Raw genomic sequence first — 22596 nt, forward strand, 5'->3', positions numbered from 1 at the left:
CATGCTGTTGGAAAATGGTCCCGACAGACTTGCTGGATATGGGGTTGCAACAGACCTTCAATTTGTAAAAAAACCAATATCTGTGAAGTGCAATAAAATGAAGCTCAATAGGGCCGGCCCGGTGGCGCATGCGCTAGTGTGCCGCTTGGGAAGCGCAGCGGCGCTCCCGCCGAGGGTTCGGATCCCACATACAGACCGGTTCCCGCTCACTGGCTGAGCGAGGCGCGGGGGCAACGCCGAGGGTTGCGATCCTGTTGCCGGTCCCGGTCCGGTACGGGGGCGACACTGAGGGTTGCGATCCATTGCTGGACACGGAAAAAGACAAAAAAAAAAAAATGAAGCTCAATAAAACGAGGTATGTTTGTATTCACAAAGTTGTGTAACCACCACTTTCCAATTCCAGAGTATTTCTATCACTCTAAAACGAATTCTCATATCTATTAGCAGTCACTTCCCTTTTCCTTTTTCTCTAACCTGTGGTAACCACTAATTACTTTCTGTCTCTATGTATTTGCCTATTTGGACATTTCATATGAATGGAACCATAAAATATATGGCCTTTTGTGTCTGGATTCTTTCACTTAGCATAACATTTTCAAGGTTTGTCCATGTTGTAGCATGTGTTAGTATTTCGTTTCTTTTTATGACTGAATAGTAATCTATTGTATGGAATTCCACATTTTGTTTATCTATTCATCAGTTGACAGACATTTGTGTTGTTTCCACCTTTTGGCTATTTTACCTGCTGTAAACATTCACATATGAGTGTTTGTGAAGACATGTGTTTTCAATTTTCTTGAATATATACCTAGGAGTGGAATTGCTAGGTCATATGGTAACTGTGTTTAACGTTTAGAGGAACTGCCAAACTGTTTTCCAAAGCTTCTGCACCATTTTATATTCCCACTAACAAATAATAGGGTACCAATTTCTCCATATCCTCACCAACACTTGTTATTGTCTATTCTTTTGATTCTAGCTATTGTAATGGGTGTGAAGTGATATCTCATTGGGGTTTTGATTCACATTTACCTGATTATTAATGATATAGAGCATATTTTCATGTGCTTATTGACCATTTACATATCAGAGTTATTCTCTTTGGATTATCTTGAGTTTCAGTCATGTTTTCCTGTTGCTTTATATGTTGAATAATATTGGATTGTACCCAGACATTGTGAATCCCATATTGTAGACAATATGGATTCAGTTATGTTCCTCCAAAGAGTTTCGATGTCTTAATTTTATAGAAAGTAACCATATCTGAACTCTGATGAGCAACAACTGAAATCTCATTTCAGTTCTTTTATTCTTAGCTGGGCTGCTTGGAATCTTCCTCACATATATGTGATTCAGAGGTCAGCTACAGATTTGGAGAGCATTCGTATACAATATTTGGGAGACTCTCCTCTCTACCTACCTGTCTTATCTGATATTCCCCCCCCATCACTTTATAGCTATTGTAGTTGCCCTTAATTCTGATCTTGATGCATTAAGATTGTGGGTTTGTAACTTTTTTTTAATGTGGCACTGATTGAGACTGTAAGCAATGGGAAAGTCACCTTCTAAGTATAAACTCTGTCCTGTATTCCTCAACCTGCTTTTTGTTCATTTTCCATTAACTTCTATTAGTTGTTTTTTTGTTCTTCTTCTTCTTTTTTTTTTTTTTAATCCAGAATTTATAGTCATTATATTTGGTAGGGTTAGTCTGATATAGCTATTCGGCTGTTACTAGAAGTGTAATCCCACTTTTTATTTTTTTAACTTTACTCAAGTGGTTTAAAAATTCCTTCTCAATGGCTGTTTTACTAGTTGTTGCCTTTTAATTTTTTTATATATTTTCTCTGTCCTTTTTTCTTTTTTTTTTCATGGCTGGCCAGTATAGGGATCCAAACCCTTGACCTTGGTGTTATAACACTACACTCTATCCAATGAGCTAACCTGCCAGCCCACAAATATTTTTCAATATTCATTTTTCTCAGTATAAATTTTTTAAAAATATCTATGATTTCTTTGGGATACAAGGTAAAATTTTTACCGTTATTGGGAAATATTACTCCTCTTCTGTTGAACGCAAGAATGTCACTTTATCATTGTTTCTGTGGGTTTCTGTCTTTTTTCTCCCATGGATTTAACTACTCTAGGAATATGGTGTTTACTTGGATGCCTTTTGGAAACACAGCAAACTTATTCCACACGTAAGTTTATGTACAATTATACTTGCTAGAAACCAAAGGAAGTGGCTTGGATATTTCATAGACTTAATTATAGGAAAAGTATAAATATTATCCATGACTATTTATAAGTATGTTTGAACTTTATTCATTTCATTATTAGTAGTATTCTAATAGCCCAGCCAGTGATTATATCAATTATTTTCTTTTGGGGCCACTGTGATTAAAAGCATTATTGTTTTACTCCAAGTTTTGTGCTACTAGAAGCTACCTATATTCTACCTTTAAGCATCTTCACTGGGCATGAAAAGGTATCAGGTGAGTTTGTGATTGGATCTTAAATAAATGAAATGGAATATAGAAAGAACTATTTGCATATATAAGATATGCAAATTTCTAAATAATTTTTATAAAATACAAAATTATTCATTTTCACTTGACTTTAGGGTTCCATTAACTTCAAATGATGATGATGATGATGATGATGATGATGATAAAGAGAAAAAGCAATGTGACAACAATATTATATCAAAGACATCACCTGATATTCCCTCTTCAATAGCAACAAGACAACCTTTATCAACTCAATCTAATTTGGAAGTGTTATTTCTTAAAGAAAATAATCAGAATATGTATGGTTTAGATGATTCAGAACATATTTCTTCTATTGTTGATGTACTTCCCAAAGGTGAGATTGTTTTAAAAATTTATTTTGAGTATCAGTATTAAATAGCTACATTTATCAATGTTTTCTTCATGAGGGCAAGGTATATAAACAGTTAACAAGTTAACTCTCATGTTACAGATTTGCTCATTTCTACCATTTAATACTGCTGGTGAAAAATTTAATTTAAAAGTAAATATGCTGACAAATGTCAGAGCCACAGTGGCCTAATACTGTTACTCTGTGTCTTAGTCCCTATAGTGTTGCTATAAAAGAATACCTGAGACTGGGTAATTTATTAAGAAAAGAGGTTTATTTGGCTCACATTTCTCGTGGCTGAAAGGTTCAAGATTGGGCAGCTGCACCTGGCAAGAGCCTCAGGCTGTTTCCACTTAATAACAGAAAGTGGAAGGGGAGCAGATGTGGGCAGAGAGATCACATGGTTAGAGAGAAAGCAAAAGAGAGAAACCTAGGAAGCCAGACTTTTTAACAACCTGCTTTCGCTAGAACTAGTCCATTCCCAAGAATTTACTTGCCCTCACTGTGGAAGGGCATTAATCTGTTCATATGGGATTGGCTCCCATGATCCAAACACCTCCCCCTAGGCCATACCTTTTAAAACTGCCACATTGGGGATCAAATTTCAATATGAATTTTGTTGGAGACAGACCATATCCAAATCACAGCATTCTGAAAGCAGTGTTTAGAAATGAGTGGGCCTAAAGAGCTTTTCTTGGAATCTTAGCTTATGATGTATTTATTTATTTAGTTTCACCCTCCCCTTTTTATAGATATGAAAATTGGGGGCCTAGATAGATATAGTGACTTTTTAAAGATCATAACCAATTAGTGGTAAAGCAAAAACTTGAACTTGGGTAGTGATTGAGTAAGAAAGTATGATGGCACTTAACATTTTATTTTATATGGTATTCCTAAATGATAATCTGGGGTGCTTACGTATTCGTCATAGATTTTCAGATTAGTATAAAGAGGCATAGCTATATTGAATTTAGAGCTTAGAATTATTTTTCTTTTCAGAAAATTTATATATATAAAATTTATATAAACTTTAGCTGCCTGCTGATAGCCTTTTGACAGTAATCCTTGTCAGAGTTAATTAGTGTTCATTTCCTAGCCTCCTTCTACTCTAGAAATATATGTTAATGGCTGTACTGTTGGCTATACTTCACTCTTCGGGGCTGAGGCAGAGTGAGTTCCCAGTGTATATTTCCCTGGATGCAAATGTAAAATATGACTAATGAAAATACTCTAATCATTTCTAATTTAATTTTATAGTGCACAGTTCTTAGTAATATAAGGATCTGAATGGAACACATTGTCAGAATCCTTACTATGGAACATCTTGATTTCTAATTCAATTTGTTTAAAATAACTTATTTCTTATTTCATTACTTATTTCTGAATTTTATTTTCCTTTATTTTGTAGAAATCCATTCTCACTCAGACCAGAGTTCTAAGAGTTCTCTAATAAGTGATATGAGAAATGCCCCACCTATGGGCCATGAAAGGGAGAGACCATCTTCTAGTAATGTGACTGAAAGGAAAAAGCGAGGGTCATCTTGGGAGTCAAATAATCCTTCTGCAGACATTCCCTGTGCAACAGATTTAGATCAACAATGGGTTTCAAATCCACAATTAAAGTGGAATGATGAAATAAATGATTGTACTAATGAAACAAATATTAAAATGCAAAGAAATAGTCCATGCCTTCCTGGCTTATCTTCTGAGTCTGCCAGTAAATCTAATGCAGAGTGTGTGAATCAAGTTCAGGGTAATGACAATGTTGACTTTCAACTGCAGAAAACTGTGTATGATGCTGACATGGATTTAACTGCAAGTGAAGTAAGCAATATTGTTACAGTTTCAACGGGCATTAAAAATAAAAGTAATAAAAAACCAAATGATTGTGAAATAAAAACTTTCAGAAAAGTGAAAGATTCAGGCTCTGAAAAAAAGAAAGAAAGATCAAAGAGACAATTTAAAAATAGTTCAGATGTGAATATTGAGGAAAAGACTGAAAATAGTCCAGAAAGAAGATCTGTAGTTTTGGATGGCAAAAAGGATTCAGAAGATCCAAATCTTATTTCCAGTACTGAAATGACTCAGGTGATGACTCAGGCGAACATACTGAATAAAATAACCCTTCGTAATGGCTTTGATGAATATGACAGACAAAATACACAGTATAATAAAAAGAAAAAAAGAATACATGTTGCAAGTGAGCAAGAGGAAGCATACCCTTTCTCCAAAAGTTCAGATAAATTTCAGCAGGAGAGTAAATTTGATATGGGTCAAAATTCCCTCCCTTGCAATAAAAGTAAAGCTTCTAGACAGACATTTTTGATTCATAAGTTAGAAAAACATAGCTTATTCGCAAACCAAAATGATAGGGAAACCATTTCTGAAAACCTGGAAGTCACAAATGAATTTCAAACAGCTGATCTTTCCACCAAAGATAACGGAAATTTATGTGATTATGAGACCCAAAATATATTGGATTTGAAAAAGCATGTCACTGATACGCAACCTACTCAGAAAAATGAATCAAAAATAAATAAGCTTAGGCAGAGAGTTAATCGGAAGACAAAAATAATTTCTAAAGTGAGCCAAATATATGAGGATAATGACGAAGATTTGCATGGCCCAGAAAAAAGTAACATTTTCTTTCAAACCCAAGAGGATAAAGAAACCATCTCTGGAAACCTTGAAGTTTCAAAAGACTTTCAAATACCTGCTGTTCTCACCAGGGGTAATGGAAACTCTTGTGAGATCCAGAATGTGTTGGGTTTGCAAAAGCAGGTCATCAATGTATACCCTGTTCAGCAAAATGAATCAAAAGTTAATAAGAAGCTTAGGCAGAAAGTAAATCGGAAGACAGAAATAATTTTTGAAGTGAGTCATTTAGAAAATGACAAAAGTGTGCATTACCCAGAAAAGGGTAACTCTTTCTTCCTAACCCGAAAGATTAAAGAAATCATCCCTGGAAACCTAGAAGACTCAAGTGAATTTCAAACACCTGCTCTTTCTACCAAAGATAGTGGAAACCTATGTGATGATGAGACTCAAAATGTTTTCGGGATGAAAGAACATGTTCATGATATGCAACCTACTTGTCAAAATGATTTGAAAATAGATAAGAAGCTTAGACAAAAGGCATATCGAAAGACAGAAATAATTTCTGAAGTCAACCAAATTTATGAGAATGATGATGAAGGTATACATGAAGTAGAAAAAGGTAACTTCTTTTCTTTAATCCAAAAGGATAAAGAAATCATTTCTGAAAATCTACAAGTAACAAATGAATTTCAAACAGCTGATCTCCCCACCAAAGATAATGAAAATTTATGTGATTATGAGACCCAGAATATATTGGATTTGAAAAAGCATGTCACTGATACGCAGCCTGCTGAGCAAAATGAATCCAAAGTAAATAAGAAGCTTCGGCAGAAAGTAAATCGGAAGACAAAAATAGTTTCTGAAATGAACCAGATATATGAGGATAATGACAAAGGTGTTCATGGCCTAGAAAGCTATACAAAAGATCTTCATTTTAAAATAAATAAATCTAAACAAAGACTTGAGTGTGAAGACATTATTAGCGGATACTATACGGAAATCAACAATAATGAAAAGGAAAGTTGTGATCAAATTCCAAATCCTTATAAACTAGTGAAAAAGCATAAGAAAGAATCATCAAGCAAAGCAAAGAACATTTTGACAAAAATTAAGAACAAACCTGTTTTGCAGTTAACAGATTCTTCACAGACATCTGTCTCTTTAGAATCTGGTTTTAAACATGTTACTAAAGAAACAGATTCTGGTCCTGGAAACCAAACTGAACTACCTAAGAATCAGAAGCGGAGCACTACAACTCTCAGTAAAAAAAGAGATCTCCCCTTTGTGGAAGTGGTCAAAGAAGGAGAGTGCCAGGTCAAGAAAGGAAATAAAATGACATCCAAATCAAAGAAAAGGAAGACCTTCATAGATCCTTCTCCAGATAGCCATGACATAATGGAGATAACGCCCAACACTGTTCAGGGAAAGTCAGTGGACTCTGAACAAACTGATAAGGAAAACAACTTGGAGAATGAGAAAACTGTCAAAATTAAGCCAGACTTTTACACAAAGGTGTTTCAACCTTTATCTCAAATATATTCACCTAACATACAAGATTCTTCCTTTGACAGTGTTCAAGAAAGTTCAGTACCTTTGAGTATTTCTTCTACTAAGAGTCTGATAATAAAAGAAAATTTTGCCCTGGAGAATTCACCAATCTTTCAAGAAAGTGAAAGTGTTCATGAGAAGATGAAAGAGATGAAATTTAAAGTCAACCAGAGAACACAAAAGTCAGGAATAGGTAGGTCAGTAACCTGAAGTGATAAAATTTTAGAAGTGTATTTTTTTTTCTCACTTAGCTAGTAAAGTATTTCCTGTTATAACTGACATTTTTACGGAATTTAAAAACAATATATAGCTTTGTAGCATAATCTGTAGAGACAGCATGAAGGAATTAAATAAAGTTTAATACTTTGGGAAGGTAATACTGAGAGTGTCTTGGACATTTGCACCCTAAAATACTGATTTATCCTCAACCAAAAAGTTGTCTAATAATGGCCTTAGGCAGATAATTTCCTTTTGAAGGGAATTGGGTATTTTAAATGTATTTAATAGTGAATTGCACTGGTTTTATTTAACCAAAGACAATTATAGGTTTCTTAAGGGTGGGACTCTTTCTGCATTCAACAGAATATATTTAATATGATCAAAGCATATTCTAGTTGTTGTAGAGGACCGAGAAATAAACAATACTAGCCCTTTTCCTCAGAATACATATATGTAAAAGTAACAGTGGACAAACGTGGTATATGAATGATTCTTTGATAAAAGTACATATGTTATGCTATGGGATGTAACGGGGGATGTAATTTTGACTAGAGGAATCTGCAAAGGCATCATTAAGGCAGCATTTTAGGCCATAAACAATAAGATTTTTTACTTTTAGTGTTTACTTTTTATTTTCCCCCAGTTATTAAAATAAAACTCATTGCATAAAACTGAAAGTATAGAATTGGAAAAAGGGAGGGGAGAAAATCGGAATAACTGCAGACAGTATTTTACCATGTACAGGCAAATTTGGATCTATGGATATTTAAATATATATTTGAAATCGTACAATATATAACATTACTTATCCCACCGTTTTTCCTAAACATTGGGTCCTAAAAATGTTCCTTTGTCATTAAAAATTTTGTAACGTTAGACATTCCTGTATCAGTTAAAATTTTCTACAGGGAACCTAACATTTTAATATACGGAGTCTTCAAAAAGTGCATGGAAAGATTCATATTATCTTTTAATTCAGTTTTTCCACAAACTTTTTGAGGTACCCTCATATGTCTGTAGAACCTTAGGACTTTGATGGTAAGACTGTTCCATATGAAAGGCACACTGAAGCAAAAGAAATGCACAGGTCTAGAGTTGCAGGATACCTTAGAGGACTCTGCTCCTCATGGTGTCATTCACAGGGTGGGCAGTCAGTGACAGATAAGTTGAATGAACATGCAGTCATTTGCATCCAAAGAGTTGAATTATGAGGGTTTTTTGTCAGCCTGTATGTGATTTCAGAATAAAAACATTGCAGGATACTTTGATGATTTGTTTGAAGTTTTAGTCTCTTTCCTCTCAAAATTAAATTGTTAATTTAAAAATTTGCTGCAATGATTTGCAAATGATTTGAAATAGATATTCTATCTATTTCCATCTCTCCATATATACTTTTACAAGTATTTGTGAAAAATATATTCTTTTCAGGTGATAGACTGTTACAGGACTTGACAAATACCAGTATTGTACCAAATAACACTGCCGAATCTGAAAATAAGTCAGAAGATCTATCTTCAGAGCTGCCAAGTAGAAGAAGAAGGTGTGTTCCTCTCGATTTAAAAGAGCCAAGTCTCAAAAGGTAAGTATTTCAGTGATATTAAAGTTATTTTAGTATGCTATTATAAAATATATACCTAAAAATATTTCTGCCCGAATTAGTTTTTGAGCACTCCTGAATATCAGTTAAAACATATATTGTTGACATGTAACAACCACAGTATGATTTAGGTAAGATTTGAAGAAATGTGTTCTTTGAACAGGCTCTGTTTTTCTTTTTCTTTTTTTGGTGTCTGGATTTAAATTGGTTTAGTTTTGTTTAGTTTCCAATTTTACTACTGTTATTTTTTAAATTGTAACTTGATAATTATAATATTAAAAATTTGTTGCCTATGATTTACAAAGCACTATTTTCCACATCTATTACCTACACTTATTTCCTACCTTGTTCCCTAGAATAATTCAAAGTGGTTTATATGTCCTTTGCTGTAAAAAAAATAAGTCCTTTTTCTTTATTTTTGTGAATTTCAAACATACCTCAACAAAGACAATTTATTCTTCAGGTTCAACAATTATCAACATTTTGGGCCAGCCCGTGGCTCACTCGAGAGAGTGTGGTGCTGAGAACACCAAGGCCCTGGGTTCGGTTCCTATATAGGGATGGCCGGTTAGCTCACTGGTTGAGCGTGGTGCTGACAACACCAAGCTAAGGGTTGAGATCCCCTTACTGGTCATCTTTAAAAAAAACCCAATTATTAACATTTCGCCATATTTGCTTCATCTGTCTTTTTTTTGTAGTATTTTTTTAAATATTGAGTCATTTAATTTCTAAAATACTTCTATATGTATCTTGAAAAAACAAGAACTTTGTAACAAAGTTCGTAATAAAACTAGAAAAGTATTACATCTAACAAAGATGGTTCTGACAGGTATTTTAAACAATAACCAGCAGATGGCAGTAACACAAGGGAGGATGAAAGAAGTAAATTAGGAGTGAAATAAAGGACCAAGGGGCTTTAAAAAAAAAAAAAGCTTTATTTGAGATATAGTTCACATAACATATATCTTATCCATTTATAGTGTACAATTCAGTGGTTCCTAGTTTATTCTCAGATATGTGCAACCCATCTCCACAGTCAATTCTAGAACATTTCTTCACCTCAAAAAGAAACCCTGTACCCTATAGATAACACTTCCCTACCCCCCAGATCTCAAAACCACTAATCTACTTCCTGTCTCTATAGATTTCTCTGTTCTAGACATTTCATATGAATGGAATCATACAATATGTGGTCTTTGTGACTGGCTTCTTTCACATAGTGTATTTTCAAGGCTTATCCATATTGTAGCAGTATTAGTACTTTATTCCTTGTTATGACTGAATAATATTCCATTGTATAGATTTACCATTGTATAGATATAAACATTTTGTTTATTCATTTTTCTGTTGATGGACGTTTGGGTTGTTTCCATCTTTTGGCTGTTATGAATAATGCTGCTATAAACATTTTTGTTGCAAATTTTTGTGCATACTTATGTTTTCATTTTCTTGGGTACATGCCTAGGAGTGCAATTTCTGGGTCATATGGTAACTATGTTTAATTGTTTAAGGAACTGCCGGACTTCTTTAAACCTGCTGCACCTTTTTACATTCTCACTAATGTTGTATGAGGTTTTTGATTTCTCCTTATCCTTACCAACTTTTGATTCTAGCCATCTCAATGGGTGTGAAGTGGTATCTCATTGTGGTTTTGATTTGCATTTCCCTGATGACTAATGATGTTGAGCTCTTTTTATGTGCTTACTGGTCATTTGTATATCTTCCTTGGAGAAATGTTGTTGAGATCCTTTGCCCTTTTTTCAGTTGGGTTGGTTGTCTTTTCACTTAGTTGTAAGTTAAACTTTTTATTTTGTGCTAACTTTAAACTTGTAGCAAAGTTGTAAAAATAGTACAAAGGTTTTCCATATGTTCCTCACCAAGCTTTTCCTAATTTTAATACCTTACATACCAATAGTACAATTATAGAAACTAGAAAGTTAGCATTGGTTCAATACTATTAAGCTATAGACTTCTACTAATGTCTTTTTTCTGTTGTAGAATCCTATCCAGAGTTCCACACTGCAATTTAGTTGTTGTTCTCTTTAGAATCCTTGAATCTGTGGCAGTTCCTTAGTCTGTCCTTTTCTTTCATGCCTTTGACACCTTTGAAGACTACTGGTCAGTTATTTTGTGAAATATCCCTTAGTCTAGGTTTGCTTGATGTTTTCTCATGATTAAAATGTGGTTATGCATTTTTAGCAAAAATTCCACAGAAATGATATATCCTTCTCACTGCTTCATGTCAAGGGTTCATCATGTCAGTATGTCTCATTACTAGCAATGTTAACCTTGATCACTTGGTTAAGATGGTATCTGCTAGTTTTTTTCACTGTAAAGTTACTCTTTTACTTTATCTTTAATGAACATTGAGGGAGATATTTTCAGTCTGTCTATTGTTTCTCAAATTTTCACCCACTAATTTTAGCATCCATTGGTGGATCTTGCCTGCAACAATTACTACTGTGGTATTTGCTTAATGGTATCTTCTATTTTCCTCTTTCGTTCTGCATTAATTGGAATTCTTCTGTAAGGAAGAGTTGTCTCTTCTCCCTCACTTAAATTTCTTAATTTATATCAGTGTGAAGTCATGGACATCTATTTTATTCTATAGATGAAAATCCAATACTATCAATATTTATTTTGTTTCCCAAATTATTTCTACTTTGACCATTAGGTGTTCCTTCAGATTGGCTTCTGTGTCCTTTTGACAAGACTTCATACTATTTTGAGCACTTTCTTACTTTCTGACATACAACATGTTCCACACTTATCTTAATGTTTTTTCCTGCCCCGGCCCCAGAATCAGGCACTTCTTCAAGAAACCTGGTTTCCTTAATTGGAGAATTTTGTTTAGAAACCAAGATCTGAGCACTAGGTGTGCTCATTGCTTATATTATTTTGTATTAGTTATCTATTACTATATAACAATATTACCACTAGTGGCTTAAAACAGCAATCTGGATATGACTTAGTTCTAACAAAGCTGCACTCGGTGTCATCCAGGCTGATTTTCATCTGGAGGCTGTACTGGGGCAGAATCTGCTTACATGTTGTTGGCAGAATCTAGAGAGTCTCTAGAGCAAATTCTCTAGCAAAATGGAGTCGTGTACAACAAAATGTAATTTAGAAATGAGACATCCCGTCACCTTTGCCATATTCTTTGTTAGATGCAAGTCACAGCTCCTGTCCATACTCAAGGGGAGGGGATTATATAAGAGCATGACTACCAGTAGGCAGGGATCGTAGGGCATCCTCTTTAGTCTGTCCACTACGGGTGTTGTTGCTATTAGGCCCTCTCAGCAGATAAAGCTAGGAAACATATGTATGTATAGTAGCCACGCATACACCCACTTTTCTATTTCTGTATCTATCTGTATGTATTGTAAAAACCATGAGATTATACTAATATCTCTGACTCCACTCCAACACTATAGGGTTCATTTTAAAATTGGAGTCAATCCTCTCAAACCCTGCTACTGCTTTATCAAGTTTAAATAATATTCTTTGTCTATTAGCAATTTCTTTGCCTATCATTTAGAAGCCTGGCTCTCATTCTCTCTCTCTAAAATATTTACTGATTTTTTCAATTCAAGCATACACATAAAGTAGTTTCCTTATCCCTGTGAGAAACATGTTTACTAACTTGATTGTAGCATATGTATACAGTTTTTTCTCTTAGGTTAATTTTCTTCCTCACACCCTTCAATGTAGTTATGTTATACATTTGTAATTCAATTAGATTTATTTATTATTGTTCATGTTCCATTTTATTCTCCTGAATCTTGGTAAGTTTTGTTTGTTTACTTTTGGGGTATGTGAAACATTTCTTGAGTTTACAAAATGGGTATATGCAGAGAAATGTCAACTACTTCCTCGTCCCTGCTGCACTGTTCCTATTACCCCTTCTTTCTATCCTGCCTTCACCTACCTCCTGTGCTAAACCAATTTCTTTAATTACTGGTTTATCTTGCCTGTATTTTTTTGGGTTTTTTTGCACAAATAAGCAGATGTATGTATATACCCTTCTTTCTTACCTAAAGGCAGCATAGTGTAGCTGCTCTGTTGAGCTCTACTTGTTTTCATTTAACAGTAGGTTCTGGAAATCACTCCATATAAATTCATAGAGATTTTTCTAATTCTTTTTTACAGCCGGATAATACTTCATTGTGTATAGATGTACTATAGTTTATGCAATCACATTCCTATACACGAATACCTTGGAAATATTGTGGGTTCAGTTCCAGATCAGTGCAATATAGTGACTATCTCAATAAAGCAAGTCACACAAATTTTTTGGTTTCCCAGTTCATGTTAAAGTTATGTTTACACTATACTTTGGTCTATTCATTAAGTGTGCAATAGCATTATGTCTAAAAAAACATTGTACATTCCTTAATTAAAAAATACTCTATTGCTAAAACATGGTAATGATCATCTGAGCCTTCTTGCTAATGGAGGGCCTTGCCTAGATGTGGATGGCCACTAACTGATCAGGGTGATGGTTGCTAAAGGTTGGGGTGGCTGCAGCAATTTCTTTCTCTTAAAAAAATTTTTTTTTATTGAAACATTATTGATTATACATATCTGTGGGGTACAGTATTGAATATCAATACTTGTGTGGAATATGTGATGCTCAAATCAAGATAATTAGTTTATTCAGCATTACATGATGTAATCATTTTTTGTGGCCCTTTACCAATTTCTTACTAATCTCCCCTCCCCCACCCCCTCCCCCTTTCTCACCTCTGGTAACTTGAGTTCTGTTCTCTCCTTTTGAAAGTTCAGTGTATTATTGTGATTATTGTTTCTTTCTTTCTCTTGCCTTCCCTCTTTCCTTTCTTTCTTTCTTTCTTTTTTTTAACTTTGTTTATTTTTATTTTAGCTCTCACTTATGAGTGAGGACATGAGGTATTTCTCTTTCTGTGCCTGGCTTACTTCACTTAACATAATCTTCTCTAAGTTCATCCATGTTGCTGTGAATGGCAGAATTTCATTCTTTTTTATGGCAGAGTAGTATTCCATTGAGTATATATAGCACATTTTCTTATCATCTGCCATGGACATTAACATAATCTTCTCTAAGTTCATCCATGTTGCTGTGAATGGCAGAATTTCATTCTTTTTTATGGCAGAGTAGTATTCCATTGAGTATATATAGCACATTTTCTTATCATCTGCCATGGACATTTATGTTGGTACCAACTCTTGGCTATTATAAATAGAACTGTGATAAACACGGGAGTACAGGTATCTCTTCAACATGATGATTTCCATTCCTTTGGGTAAATACCCAGAAGTGGGATTGCTGGATCATATGGTAGTTCTATCTGTAGTTGTTTGAGGAACCTCCATACTGTTTTCCAAAATGGCTGCATTAATTTATAGTCCCACCAATAGTGTAAAAGTATTCCCCTTTCTCTGCATTCTCACCAGCATTTGTTATTCTCTTTTTGATAATAGCCAGTCTAACTAGGATGAAATGATATGTACGTGTGGTTTTGATTTGCATTTCCCTGATGCTTAGTGATGTTGAGCATTTTTTCATGGGTCTGTTGGCCATATATATATTTTCCTTTGAGAAATGCCTATTTAGCTCCTTTTCCCATTTTCAATCAGGTCACTTGTTTTCTTACTGTTAAATTGTTTGAGTTCCTTGTATATTCTGGATATTAATCCCCTTGTCAGATGCATGGTTTGCAGATATTTTTTCCTATTCTGTAGGTTGTCTTTTTGCTCTGTTAATTGTTGCTTTTGATGTGAAGAAGCTTCATAGTTTGATGTAATCCTACTTGTTTATTTTTACTTTTGTTGCCTGTGCTTTTGAGGGTTTATTCATAAAGTCTTTGCTCAGTCCTACTTCCTGAAGTGTTTTCCTTATGTTTTCTTTTAGTAGTTTTATAGTTTTAGGTTTTTTTGGGTTTTTTTTCCCTTTTTGTATTTTTTTACTGACCGGTAACGGGATCACAACCCTCGGTGTCACGCCCATACCGGGGACCGGCAATGGGATCGCAACCCTCGGTGTTGCGCCCGCCCCGTGCTCAGCCAGTGAGCGGGAACCGGTCTCCACATGGGATCCGAACCCTCGGCGGGAGCGCCGCTGCGCTCCCAAGCGGCGCACTCTCCAGTGTGCCACCAGGCTGGCCCATAGTTTTAGGTTTTATATTTAACTTTTTAACCCATTTTGAGTTGATTTTGGTATATGGTAAGAGGTACAAGGTCTAGTTTCATTCTTCTGCTTATGGATATCCAGTTTTCCCAGCACCATTTATTTAAGAGGCAGTCTTTTCCCCATTGTATGTTTTTGGTACCTTTATTGAAGATCAGTTGGCTATAAGTATGTGGGTTGATTTCTGGGTTCTCTATTCTGTTCCATTGGTCTGAGTGTCTATTTTTATGCCAATACCATGCTGCTTTTGTTACTATAGCTTTGTAGTATAATTTGAGGTCAGGTAGTGTAATGCCTCTGGCTTTAGTTTTTCTTTGCTCAGGATTGCTTTGGCTATTGGGGGTCTTTTATTCCATATTTTTTCTATTCCTGTGATGAATGTCATTAGTATTTGAATCTGTAGATTGCTTTGGGTAGTATGGACATTTTCACATGTTGATTCTTCCAATCTAAGACCATGGAATGTCTTTCCATCTTTTTATATTTTCCTTTCAGCAGTGATTTATAGTTTTCATTGTAAAGATCTTCCACCTCCTTGATTAAATTGATCCCTAGCTTTCTATTTTTTTGGTGACTATTATAAATGCACTTGCTTTCTTGATTTTTTTTTCTGCCACTGGTGTATAAAACTGCTATTGATTTTTGTGTGATGATTTTATATCCTGCAACTTTACTGAAATCATTTATCAGCTCTAAGAGTTTTTTGGCAGAGTCTTTTGATAGAGTTTTTCTGTATATCAGATCATGTCATCTGCAAACAGGTACAGTTTGACTTGGTCTTTTCCCATCTGGATACCCTTTATTTCTTTCTCTTGCCTGATTGCTCTGGGTAATACTTCCATTACTATGTTAAATAGGAATGGTGAGAGTAGGCATCCTTGTCTTGTTCCTGTTCTTAAGGGAAAGGCTTTCAGCTTTTCCCCATTCCGAATGATATTAGTGGTAGGTTTGTCATATGTGGATTTTATTGTGCTGAGACATTTTCCTTCTATACTAATTTGCTGAGAATCTTTATCATGAAGAGATGTTGACTTTTCTCAAATGCTTTCTCTGTGTCTATTGAGATAATCGTGTGGTTTTTGTCCTTGATTTTGTTGATGTGGTGTATCACATTTTTTTGACTTGCGTATGTTGACATCTTTGCATCACTGGGATGAATCCAACTTGATCATGGCATATAATTTTTTTTATGTGTTGTTGTATTCTGTTTGCTAATATTTTGTTGAAGATTTTGCATCTGTGTTCGTCAGAGATATTGGTCTGTAGTTTTTTTGTTGTATCTTTTCTGGTTTTGATATCAGGGTGATGCTGGCCTCATAGAATGAGTTTGGGAGAATGGCCTCTGTTTCAATCTTTTGGAATAGTTTGAAGGGAATTGGTATTAATTCCTCTTAAAGATTCGGTAGAATTCAGCAGTAAAGCCATCCAGTCCTGGGCTTTTCTTTGTTGGGAGACTGCTGATTACTACTTCAGTCTCGTTGCTTGTTATTGGTCTGTTAAAGTTTTCTCTTTCTTCTTTGTTCAGTCTTCATAGTTTACATATGTCCAGAAATGTGTCCATTTCTTCCGGGTTTTCAAATTTGTTGGCATATAGTTGTTTATGATAGTCTGTGATGATTCTTTGTATTTCTGTGTTATTGGTTGTAATGTCTCTTTAATTTCTGATTTTTGTTATTTGGGTCTTCCCAGTCCTTCTTTTAGTTAGTCTAGCTAAATGTTTTGTCTATTTTGTTTATCCTCTCGAAAAATCAACTTTTTCTTTCTTTGATCTTTTGTAACAGTTTTTGTGTCTCTATTTCATTTAGTTCTGCTGTGATCTTAATTATTTCTTTCCATCTACTAATATTGAGATTGGATTGTTCTTGTTTTTCTACTTCTTTGAGGTGTAGCATTGTGTTGTTTATTTGAAATCTTTCCACCCTTTTGGTGTAAGCATTTATTGCACTAAACTTCTCTCTTAGTACTGGTCTTGTAGTATCCCACAGGTGTTGGTATGATGTGTCTTTATTTTCATTAGTTTCAAGAAATTTTTTTATTTCCTGTTTAATTTCTTCTTTGGCCCATAGGTTATTCAGGACAGTGTTGTTTAATTTCCATGTATTTATATACATGTATTTCCAGAGTTTTGCTTGTTATTCATTTCTACTTTTAATTTGTTATGGTCTGAGAAGATACTTGAGATGATTTCAGTTTTTTATAATTTGTGGATGTTTGATTTGTGACCTAACGTGTAGTCCATACTGGGGAATGTTCCATGTGCTGATGAGAAGAATGTATATTCGGTAGTTGTTAGATTAAAAAGTTCTGTAGATATCTGTCAAGTCCAGTTGGCCTAAAGCGTAGTTTAAATTCTATGTTGCTTTGTTGCCTAGATGATCTGTCTCTTCCTTTATGTCTAATAGTATTTGCTTTATGTATCTGGGTGTTGTGATGTTAGGTGCATATAATTTATGTTTGTTATGTCTTCTTGCTGGATAGACCCCTTTGTCATTATATAATAGCTTTCTTTGTCTCTTTTTATGGTTTTTGGTTTAAAGTCTATTTCATTTGCTATAAGAATAGCTACTCCTACTCATTTTTGGTTTCCATTTGCATGGTGTGTCTTTGCACCCCTTCACTTTTAGTCTTGTCTGTGTCTTTACGGGTGAGGTGAATCTCCTGTAAAAAGCATATGGTTAGGTCTAGTTTTTTGATCTAATCAGTCAATCCGTTTCATTGGAGTGGGGAATTTAATCCATTTACATTTACGGTTGTTATTGAAAGGTATTGTGTTAGTCTTACCATTTAATTGCTTTTCTTATGGTAAATTTAAATATCTTTTCTTCATTTTTTTCCCTTTAACGGTTTGTCTTTGGTGTTTGGGTTTGGGTTTTTTGAGGTAGTATGTTACAGTTTCTTTCTCTTTACTTTTTCCATTTCTACTCTGCCAGTGCTGTTTTTTCTCAGTTATTCATGGTGGTGATTATCATTTTTTGGGTTCCATGTGTAGGATTCCCTTAAGCTTAGTAAGGAAGGCATGTCAAAAGCTGAGACAGGTTGAAAGCTAGGCCTCTTGCACCAAACTGTTAGCCAAGCTGTGAATGCAAAGTAAAAACTGTTGAAGGACTGGGGTATGGAGCTGGGAACTCGACCCCCCACCCACAACCAGGCACACTGCCAGCACCTCAGAGCCTCACCCAGGGGCCCAGGGTATGGAGCGGGGGAACGGTCCCCACCCACCCACCCACAACCAGACACACTGCCAGCACTTAGGGGCCCTGCCTGGGGGCCCAGGGCATCGAGCTGGGGACCAGAGCCCCCACCCACAACCAGGCACACCACCAGTGCCAAAGAGCATGCCAAAAACATCACATCCATGTGGGTGGCCCAACACAGCCACCACAGTAACCATGGCTGCCACGAAGGGGCTAGACGTCACAACCACCATGCAGATGGTCCACCAGCCACTGGAGTGCATTGATACAAGGAGAGTCACCAGCAGAGACCAAAGAAAAGAAGAGGATGTCTCTCTCCACAAAGCCCATTCCAGAGTGACAGAAGAAGCATCCGCTCTATGATAATATTGGGGGACTTGAACACACCTCTCAGCATTGGACAGATCATGTAGGCAACAACTCAACAGAATAACCATTACTCTTTCAGAGGGAGAGAAGAAATCTAGGGCTATCAGTGGTGAGAGGGGGGAGGGGAGGGGGATGGGGGAGATTGGACAAGTGGCATAAAGAATAAGTACAATTTGAACAATGTAATATTGATTTAATCAACATATGTCAGCATTGAATGCCAAAAATATGTATAATCAATTATGATTCAATAAAAAATTTTAAAAAATTTGTTGAAGGAAACTAAAAGTGTTACTCCAGTGAATGCACAAATGATAAAAAGCAAAACAGGCTTATGGCTGATATGGAGAGAGTCTGAGTGGTCTGGATAGAAGATCAAACCAGCCACAACATTTCCATAAGCCAAAGCCTAACCCAGAGCAAGTCCCTAACTCCCCATTCTATGAAGGCTGAGAGAGGTGAGGAAGTTGCAGAAGAAAAGTTTGAAGTTAGCAAGTGGTTTGATCATGAGCTTGAAGAAAAGAAGCCATCTAAATAATATAAAAGTGCAAGGTGATGCAGCTGATGTAGAGGCTGCATTAAGTTACCCAGAAGATCTAGCTAAGATAATTGATTAAGGTAGCTACACTAAACAACAGATTTTTGTCAGTCAAACAAGATAGCTTTCTATCGGAAGATGATGCCATCTAGGATTTTCCTAGCTAGAGAGAAGTCAATGCCTGGCTTCACAGCCTCAAAGGAAATGCTGACACTTTTGGGAGGGGTTAATGCAGCTGGTGACTTGAAGTTGAAGCCAATGCTCATTTACCATTCCAAAAATCCTAGGGCCCTTAAGTATTATGCTAAATCTGCTCTTCCTGTGCTCTATAAACGGAACAACAAAGCTGAATGACAGCACATCTGTTCACTGCATGGTTTACTGAATATTTGAAACCCACTTTTGAGACCTACTACTCAGAGAAAATGATTCCTTTCACAATATTACTGCTTATTGACAATACATCTGGTCACCCAAGAGCTGTGATAGAGATGCACAAGGAGATTAATGGTGTTTTCAGGACTGCTAACACAACATAAAGTCTGCGGCCCATGGGTGAAGGAGTAATTTTGCCTTCCAAGTCTTATTATTTAAAGAATATATTTCATAAAGCTATAGCTGCTATAGATAGTGATTGCTCTGATGGATCTGGGCAAAGTACACTGAAAACTTTCCAAAAAGGATTTACTATTCTAGATACCCTTAAGCACATTCGTGATTCATGGGAGGAGGTCAAAATATCAACATTAACAGGAGTTTGGAAGAAGTTGATTCCAGCTTCATGGATGACTTTAAAGAGCTCAAAACTTCAGTGCAGGAAGTAACTGCAGAGTCTAGATACCCTTAAGCACATTCGTGATTCATGGGAGGAGGTCAAAATATCAACATTAACAGGAGTTTGGAAGAAGTTGATTCCAGCTTCATGGATGACTTTAAAGAGCTCAAAACTTCAGTGCAGGAAGTAACTGCAGAGGTAGTGGAAACAGCAAGAGAACTAGAATTAGAAGTGGAGTTTAAACATGTGACTGAATTGAAACAATCTCATGATAAAACTTAAACGAATGAGGAGTTGCTTCTTATGGTTGAGCAAAGAAAGTGGTTTCTTGAGGTGGAATTTTCTCTTGGTGAAGATGCTGTGAACATTGTTGAGATGACAGCAAAGTATTCAGAATATTATATAAACATAGCTGGTAAAGCACCAGCAGAATTGGAGAGAATTGACTCCAATGCTGAAAGAAGTTCGACTGTGGGTAAAATGCTGTCAAACAGCATTGCATGCTACAGAGAAATCTTTCATGAAAGAAAGCGTCAATCAATGAGGTAAACTTCATTGCTGTCTTATTTTAAGAAATTGCCAGGAGGTGGGGCAAGATGGCGGACTAGAGGTGCTCAACGTATGATCCTCCCACAGAAAGGGACCAGAGCAAGGAAATTACAGCTAAGTATGAGGGAGAGCATCGGCTGGTGAGCATGGGAGGGCAGCAGGATCCTGGTGAGGACCCTGTGCAGCACAAAAACCAATCAGGGTTGTGTAGAGGAGAAAGAGGCATGTGGCTTCAGCTGCCACCATGTCTCCCAAACTAGGATCAGTCAGGAGGAATTCTCCCTTGCAGTGGAAAGAATCTGCTTGGCTGTGAGTACTTAACAGCAGTAACCCCTCCTCCTGATTTTGCCCCAGCCCACCCCCACCACTGCCACAGTTGCCTATGCCATTGCCTAGTCTCAGAGCCATGGCCCTGCACCCCACACAAGAGTTCATCCTGTACAGTGCACCCCATGCTGCCCACACAGCTCCAGCAGCCCATTCGACCCCAACTGCACAGCTGCCAATGTGGCCCCATCCACCTGCGTGGGCCCAGCCATCTAGCTGCCTGTATGTCCCTACCTGCTCAAGTGACACTAACCACCCAGCCACCCATGCAGCCCCACCTGTCCAGGTGGGTCCTGTCATCTGACTGCTTGTGTGACCCCACCCACCTCCACTGCCCAGGTGCCCCAGACATCCAGCTGCCTATACAGTCCCAGCTGCCATAGCCACCCACGTGGCCCCATCTGAACATGTGGGCATGGCCATCTAGCCGAATGTGTAGCCCCAGATGCACTAGCCCACATGGTCCCCACCCACCTGCATTGGCCCAGATGTACATGCAGCTCCAGCCACAGACATAGCTGCCAGCAACCCCCAGAAATACAGACTCTACCCAGAACAACTGAGTCTACCTGGAACAACTGAGTCTGCCCAGAACTGCTGAAACTACAGAGTCTACCCAAAACCAAAACTAAAACACCCCACACAGTGGACAATGTATAACAAATCCACAAGAGGGAGTCTCTCTCCTCAAAAAACACCCTAGAGTAACAAAAGAAGCAGCCACCATATAACTAGGCATCAATGTAGGCATACCAGAAATATCAGAAAAACAAGTAAAGATGACACCACCAAGGGAACACTATAATTCTCAAATACCAGACCCCACACAACAGGAAACCCTTGATATGTCTGAAGGGGAATTCTGAGTAACAAACTTAAAGAAACTCAATGAGACACAAGAAGATTCAGTTAGACAACACAGTGAAATAAGGAAATCAATCCAGGACATAAAGGAAGAAATTTAAAGAGAGATAAATGCCATAAAAAAGAATACAGCAGAACTAGAACTGAAAGTCTCATTCAGTGAAATAAGAACTACAATTGAGAGTGTAAGCAGCAGGCTAGAGCAAGCAAAAGAAGGAATTTGATCTTCAAACAGACTTTTTGAAATAACCCAAGCAGACAAAAAAAAAAAAGAAAGAAAGAAAGAAGAGAAAAGAAAAAAACAAATTTAAAAAATGAAGAGAATCTAAGAGAGATAGCAGACCACCTCACACACACAAACACCTGTATCATGGATGTTCCAGAAGGGGAGGAGAAAGGAAAAGACATTGAAAACATATTCAATGAAAAAATAGTGGGAAACTTCCCAGGCAATGGTAGGGATATGGCCTCCCAGATCCAACAGTCTCAAATATGCCCAAACAGATTCAATCCAAAAAGGTCCTCTCCACACTGTAAACAAACTGACAAGAGTCAAAGACAAAGAGAGAATTCCAAAAACAGTAAAAGAAAAGCATCAAATCATCTATAAGGGAGTCCCCATCAGACTAACAGCAGACTTCTCAGCAGAAACCCTACATGCCAGAAAGGAATGGGATGATATACTCAAAGTACTAAAAGAAAAAAACGGCCAGCCAGGAATATTATACCTGGTAAGGCTATTCTTCAGAAATGAAGGGGAAACAGTGTATTTCCCAGACAAACAATATTACTAGTATGTACATTGTTACAAATTGTACTTATTCTTTATGCCCCTTGTCCAATCTCTCCCTATCTCCCTCTCATTCCCCCCTCCCACCACTGATAGCCCTAGATTTCTTCTCTCCCTCTGAAAGAGTAATGGTTATTCTATTGATTTGTTGCCTAAATGATCTGTCCAATGCTAAGAGGTGTAAC

At 36.6% G+C, this 22596-nt stretch overlaps 1 protein-coding gene across 1 annotated transcript in view; it reads left to right on the plus strand.

The window, feature by feature from the left end:
* SGOL2 (shugoshin-like 2 (S. pombe)) overlaps positions 1-22596 on the plus strand; it is a 48094-nt gene that overhangs the window by 18445 nt on the left and 7053 nt on the right. Inside the window, exons 6-8 of the mRNA XM_008575554.1 lie at positions 2621-2862; positions 4286-7216; positions 8671-8821. Of these exons, the coding sequence (XP_008573776.1) occupies positions 2621-2862; positions 4286-7216; positions 8671-8821 (3324 nt within the window). The remainder of the gene's footprint in view (positions 1-2620; positions 2863-4285; positions 7217-8670; positions 8822-22596) is intronic.

This window comes from Galeopterus variegatus, unplaced genomic scaffold, assembly GCF_000696425.1.
Source record: "Galeopterus variegatus unplaced genomic scaffold, G_variegatus-3.0.2 Scaffold1205, whole genome shotgun sequence".
In the NCBI taxonomy this organism is placed as follows: domain Eukaryota; kingdom Metazoa; phylum Chordata; class Mammalia; order Dermoptera; family Cynocephalidae; genus Galeopterus; species Galeopterus variegatus.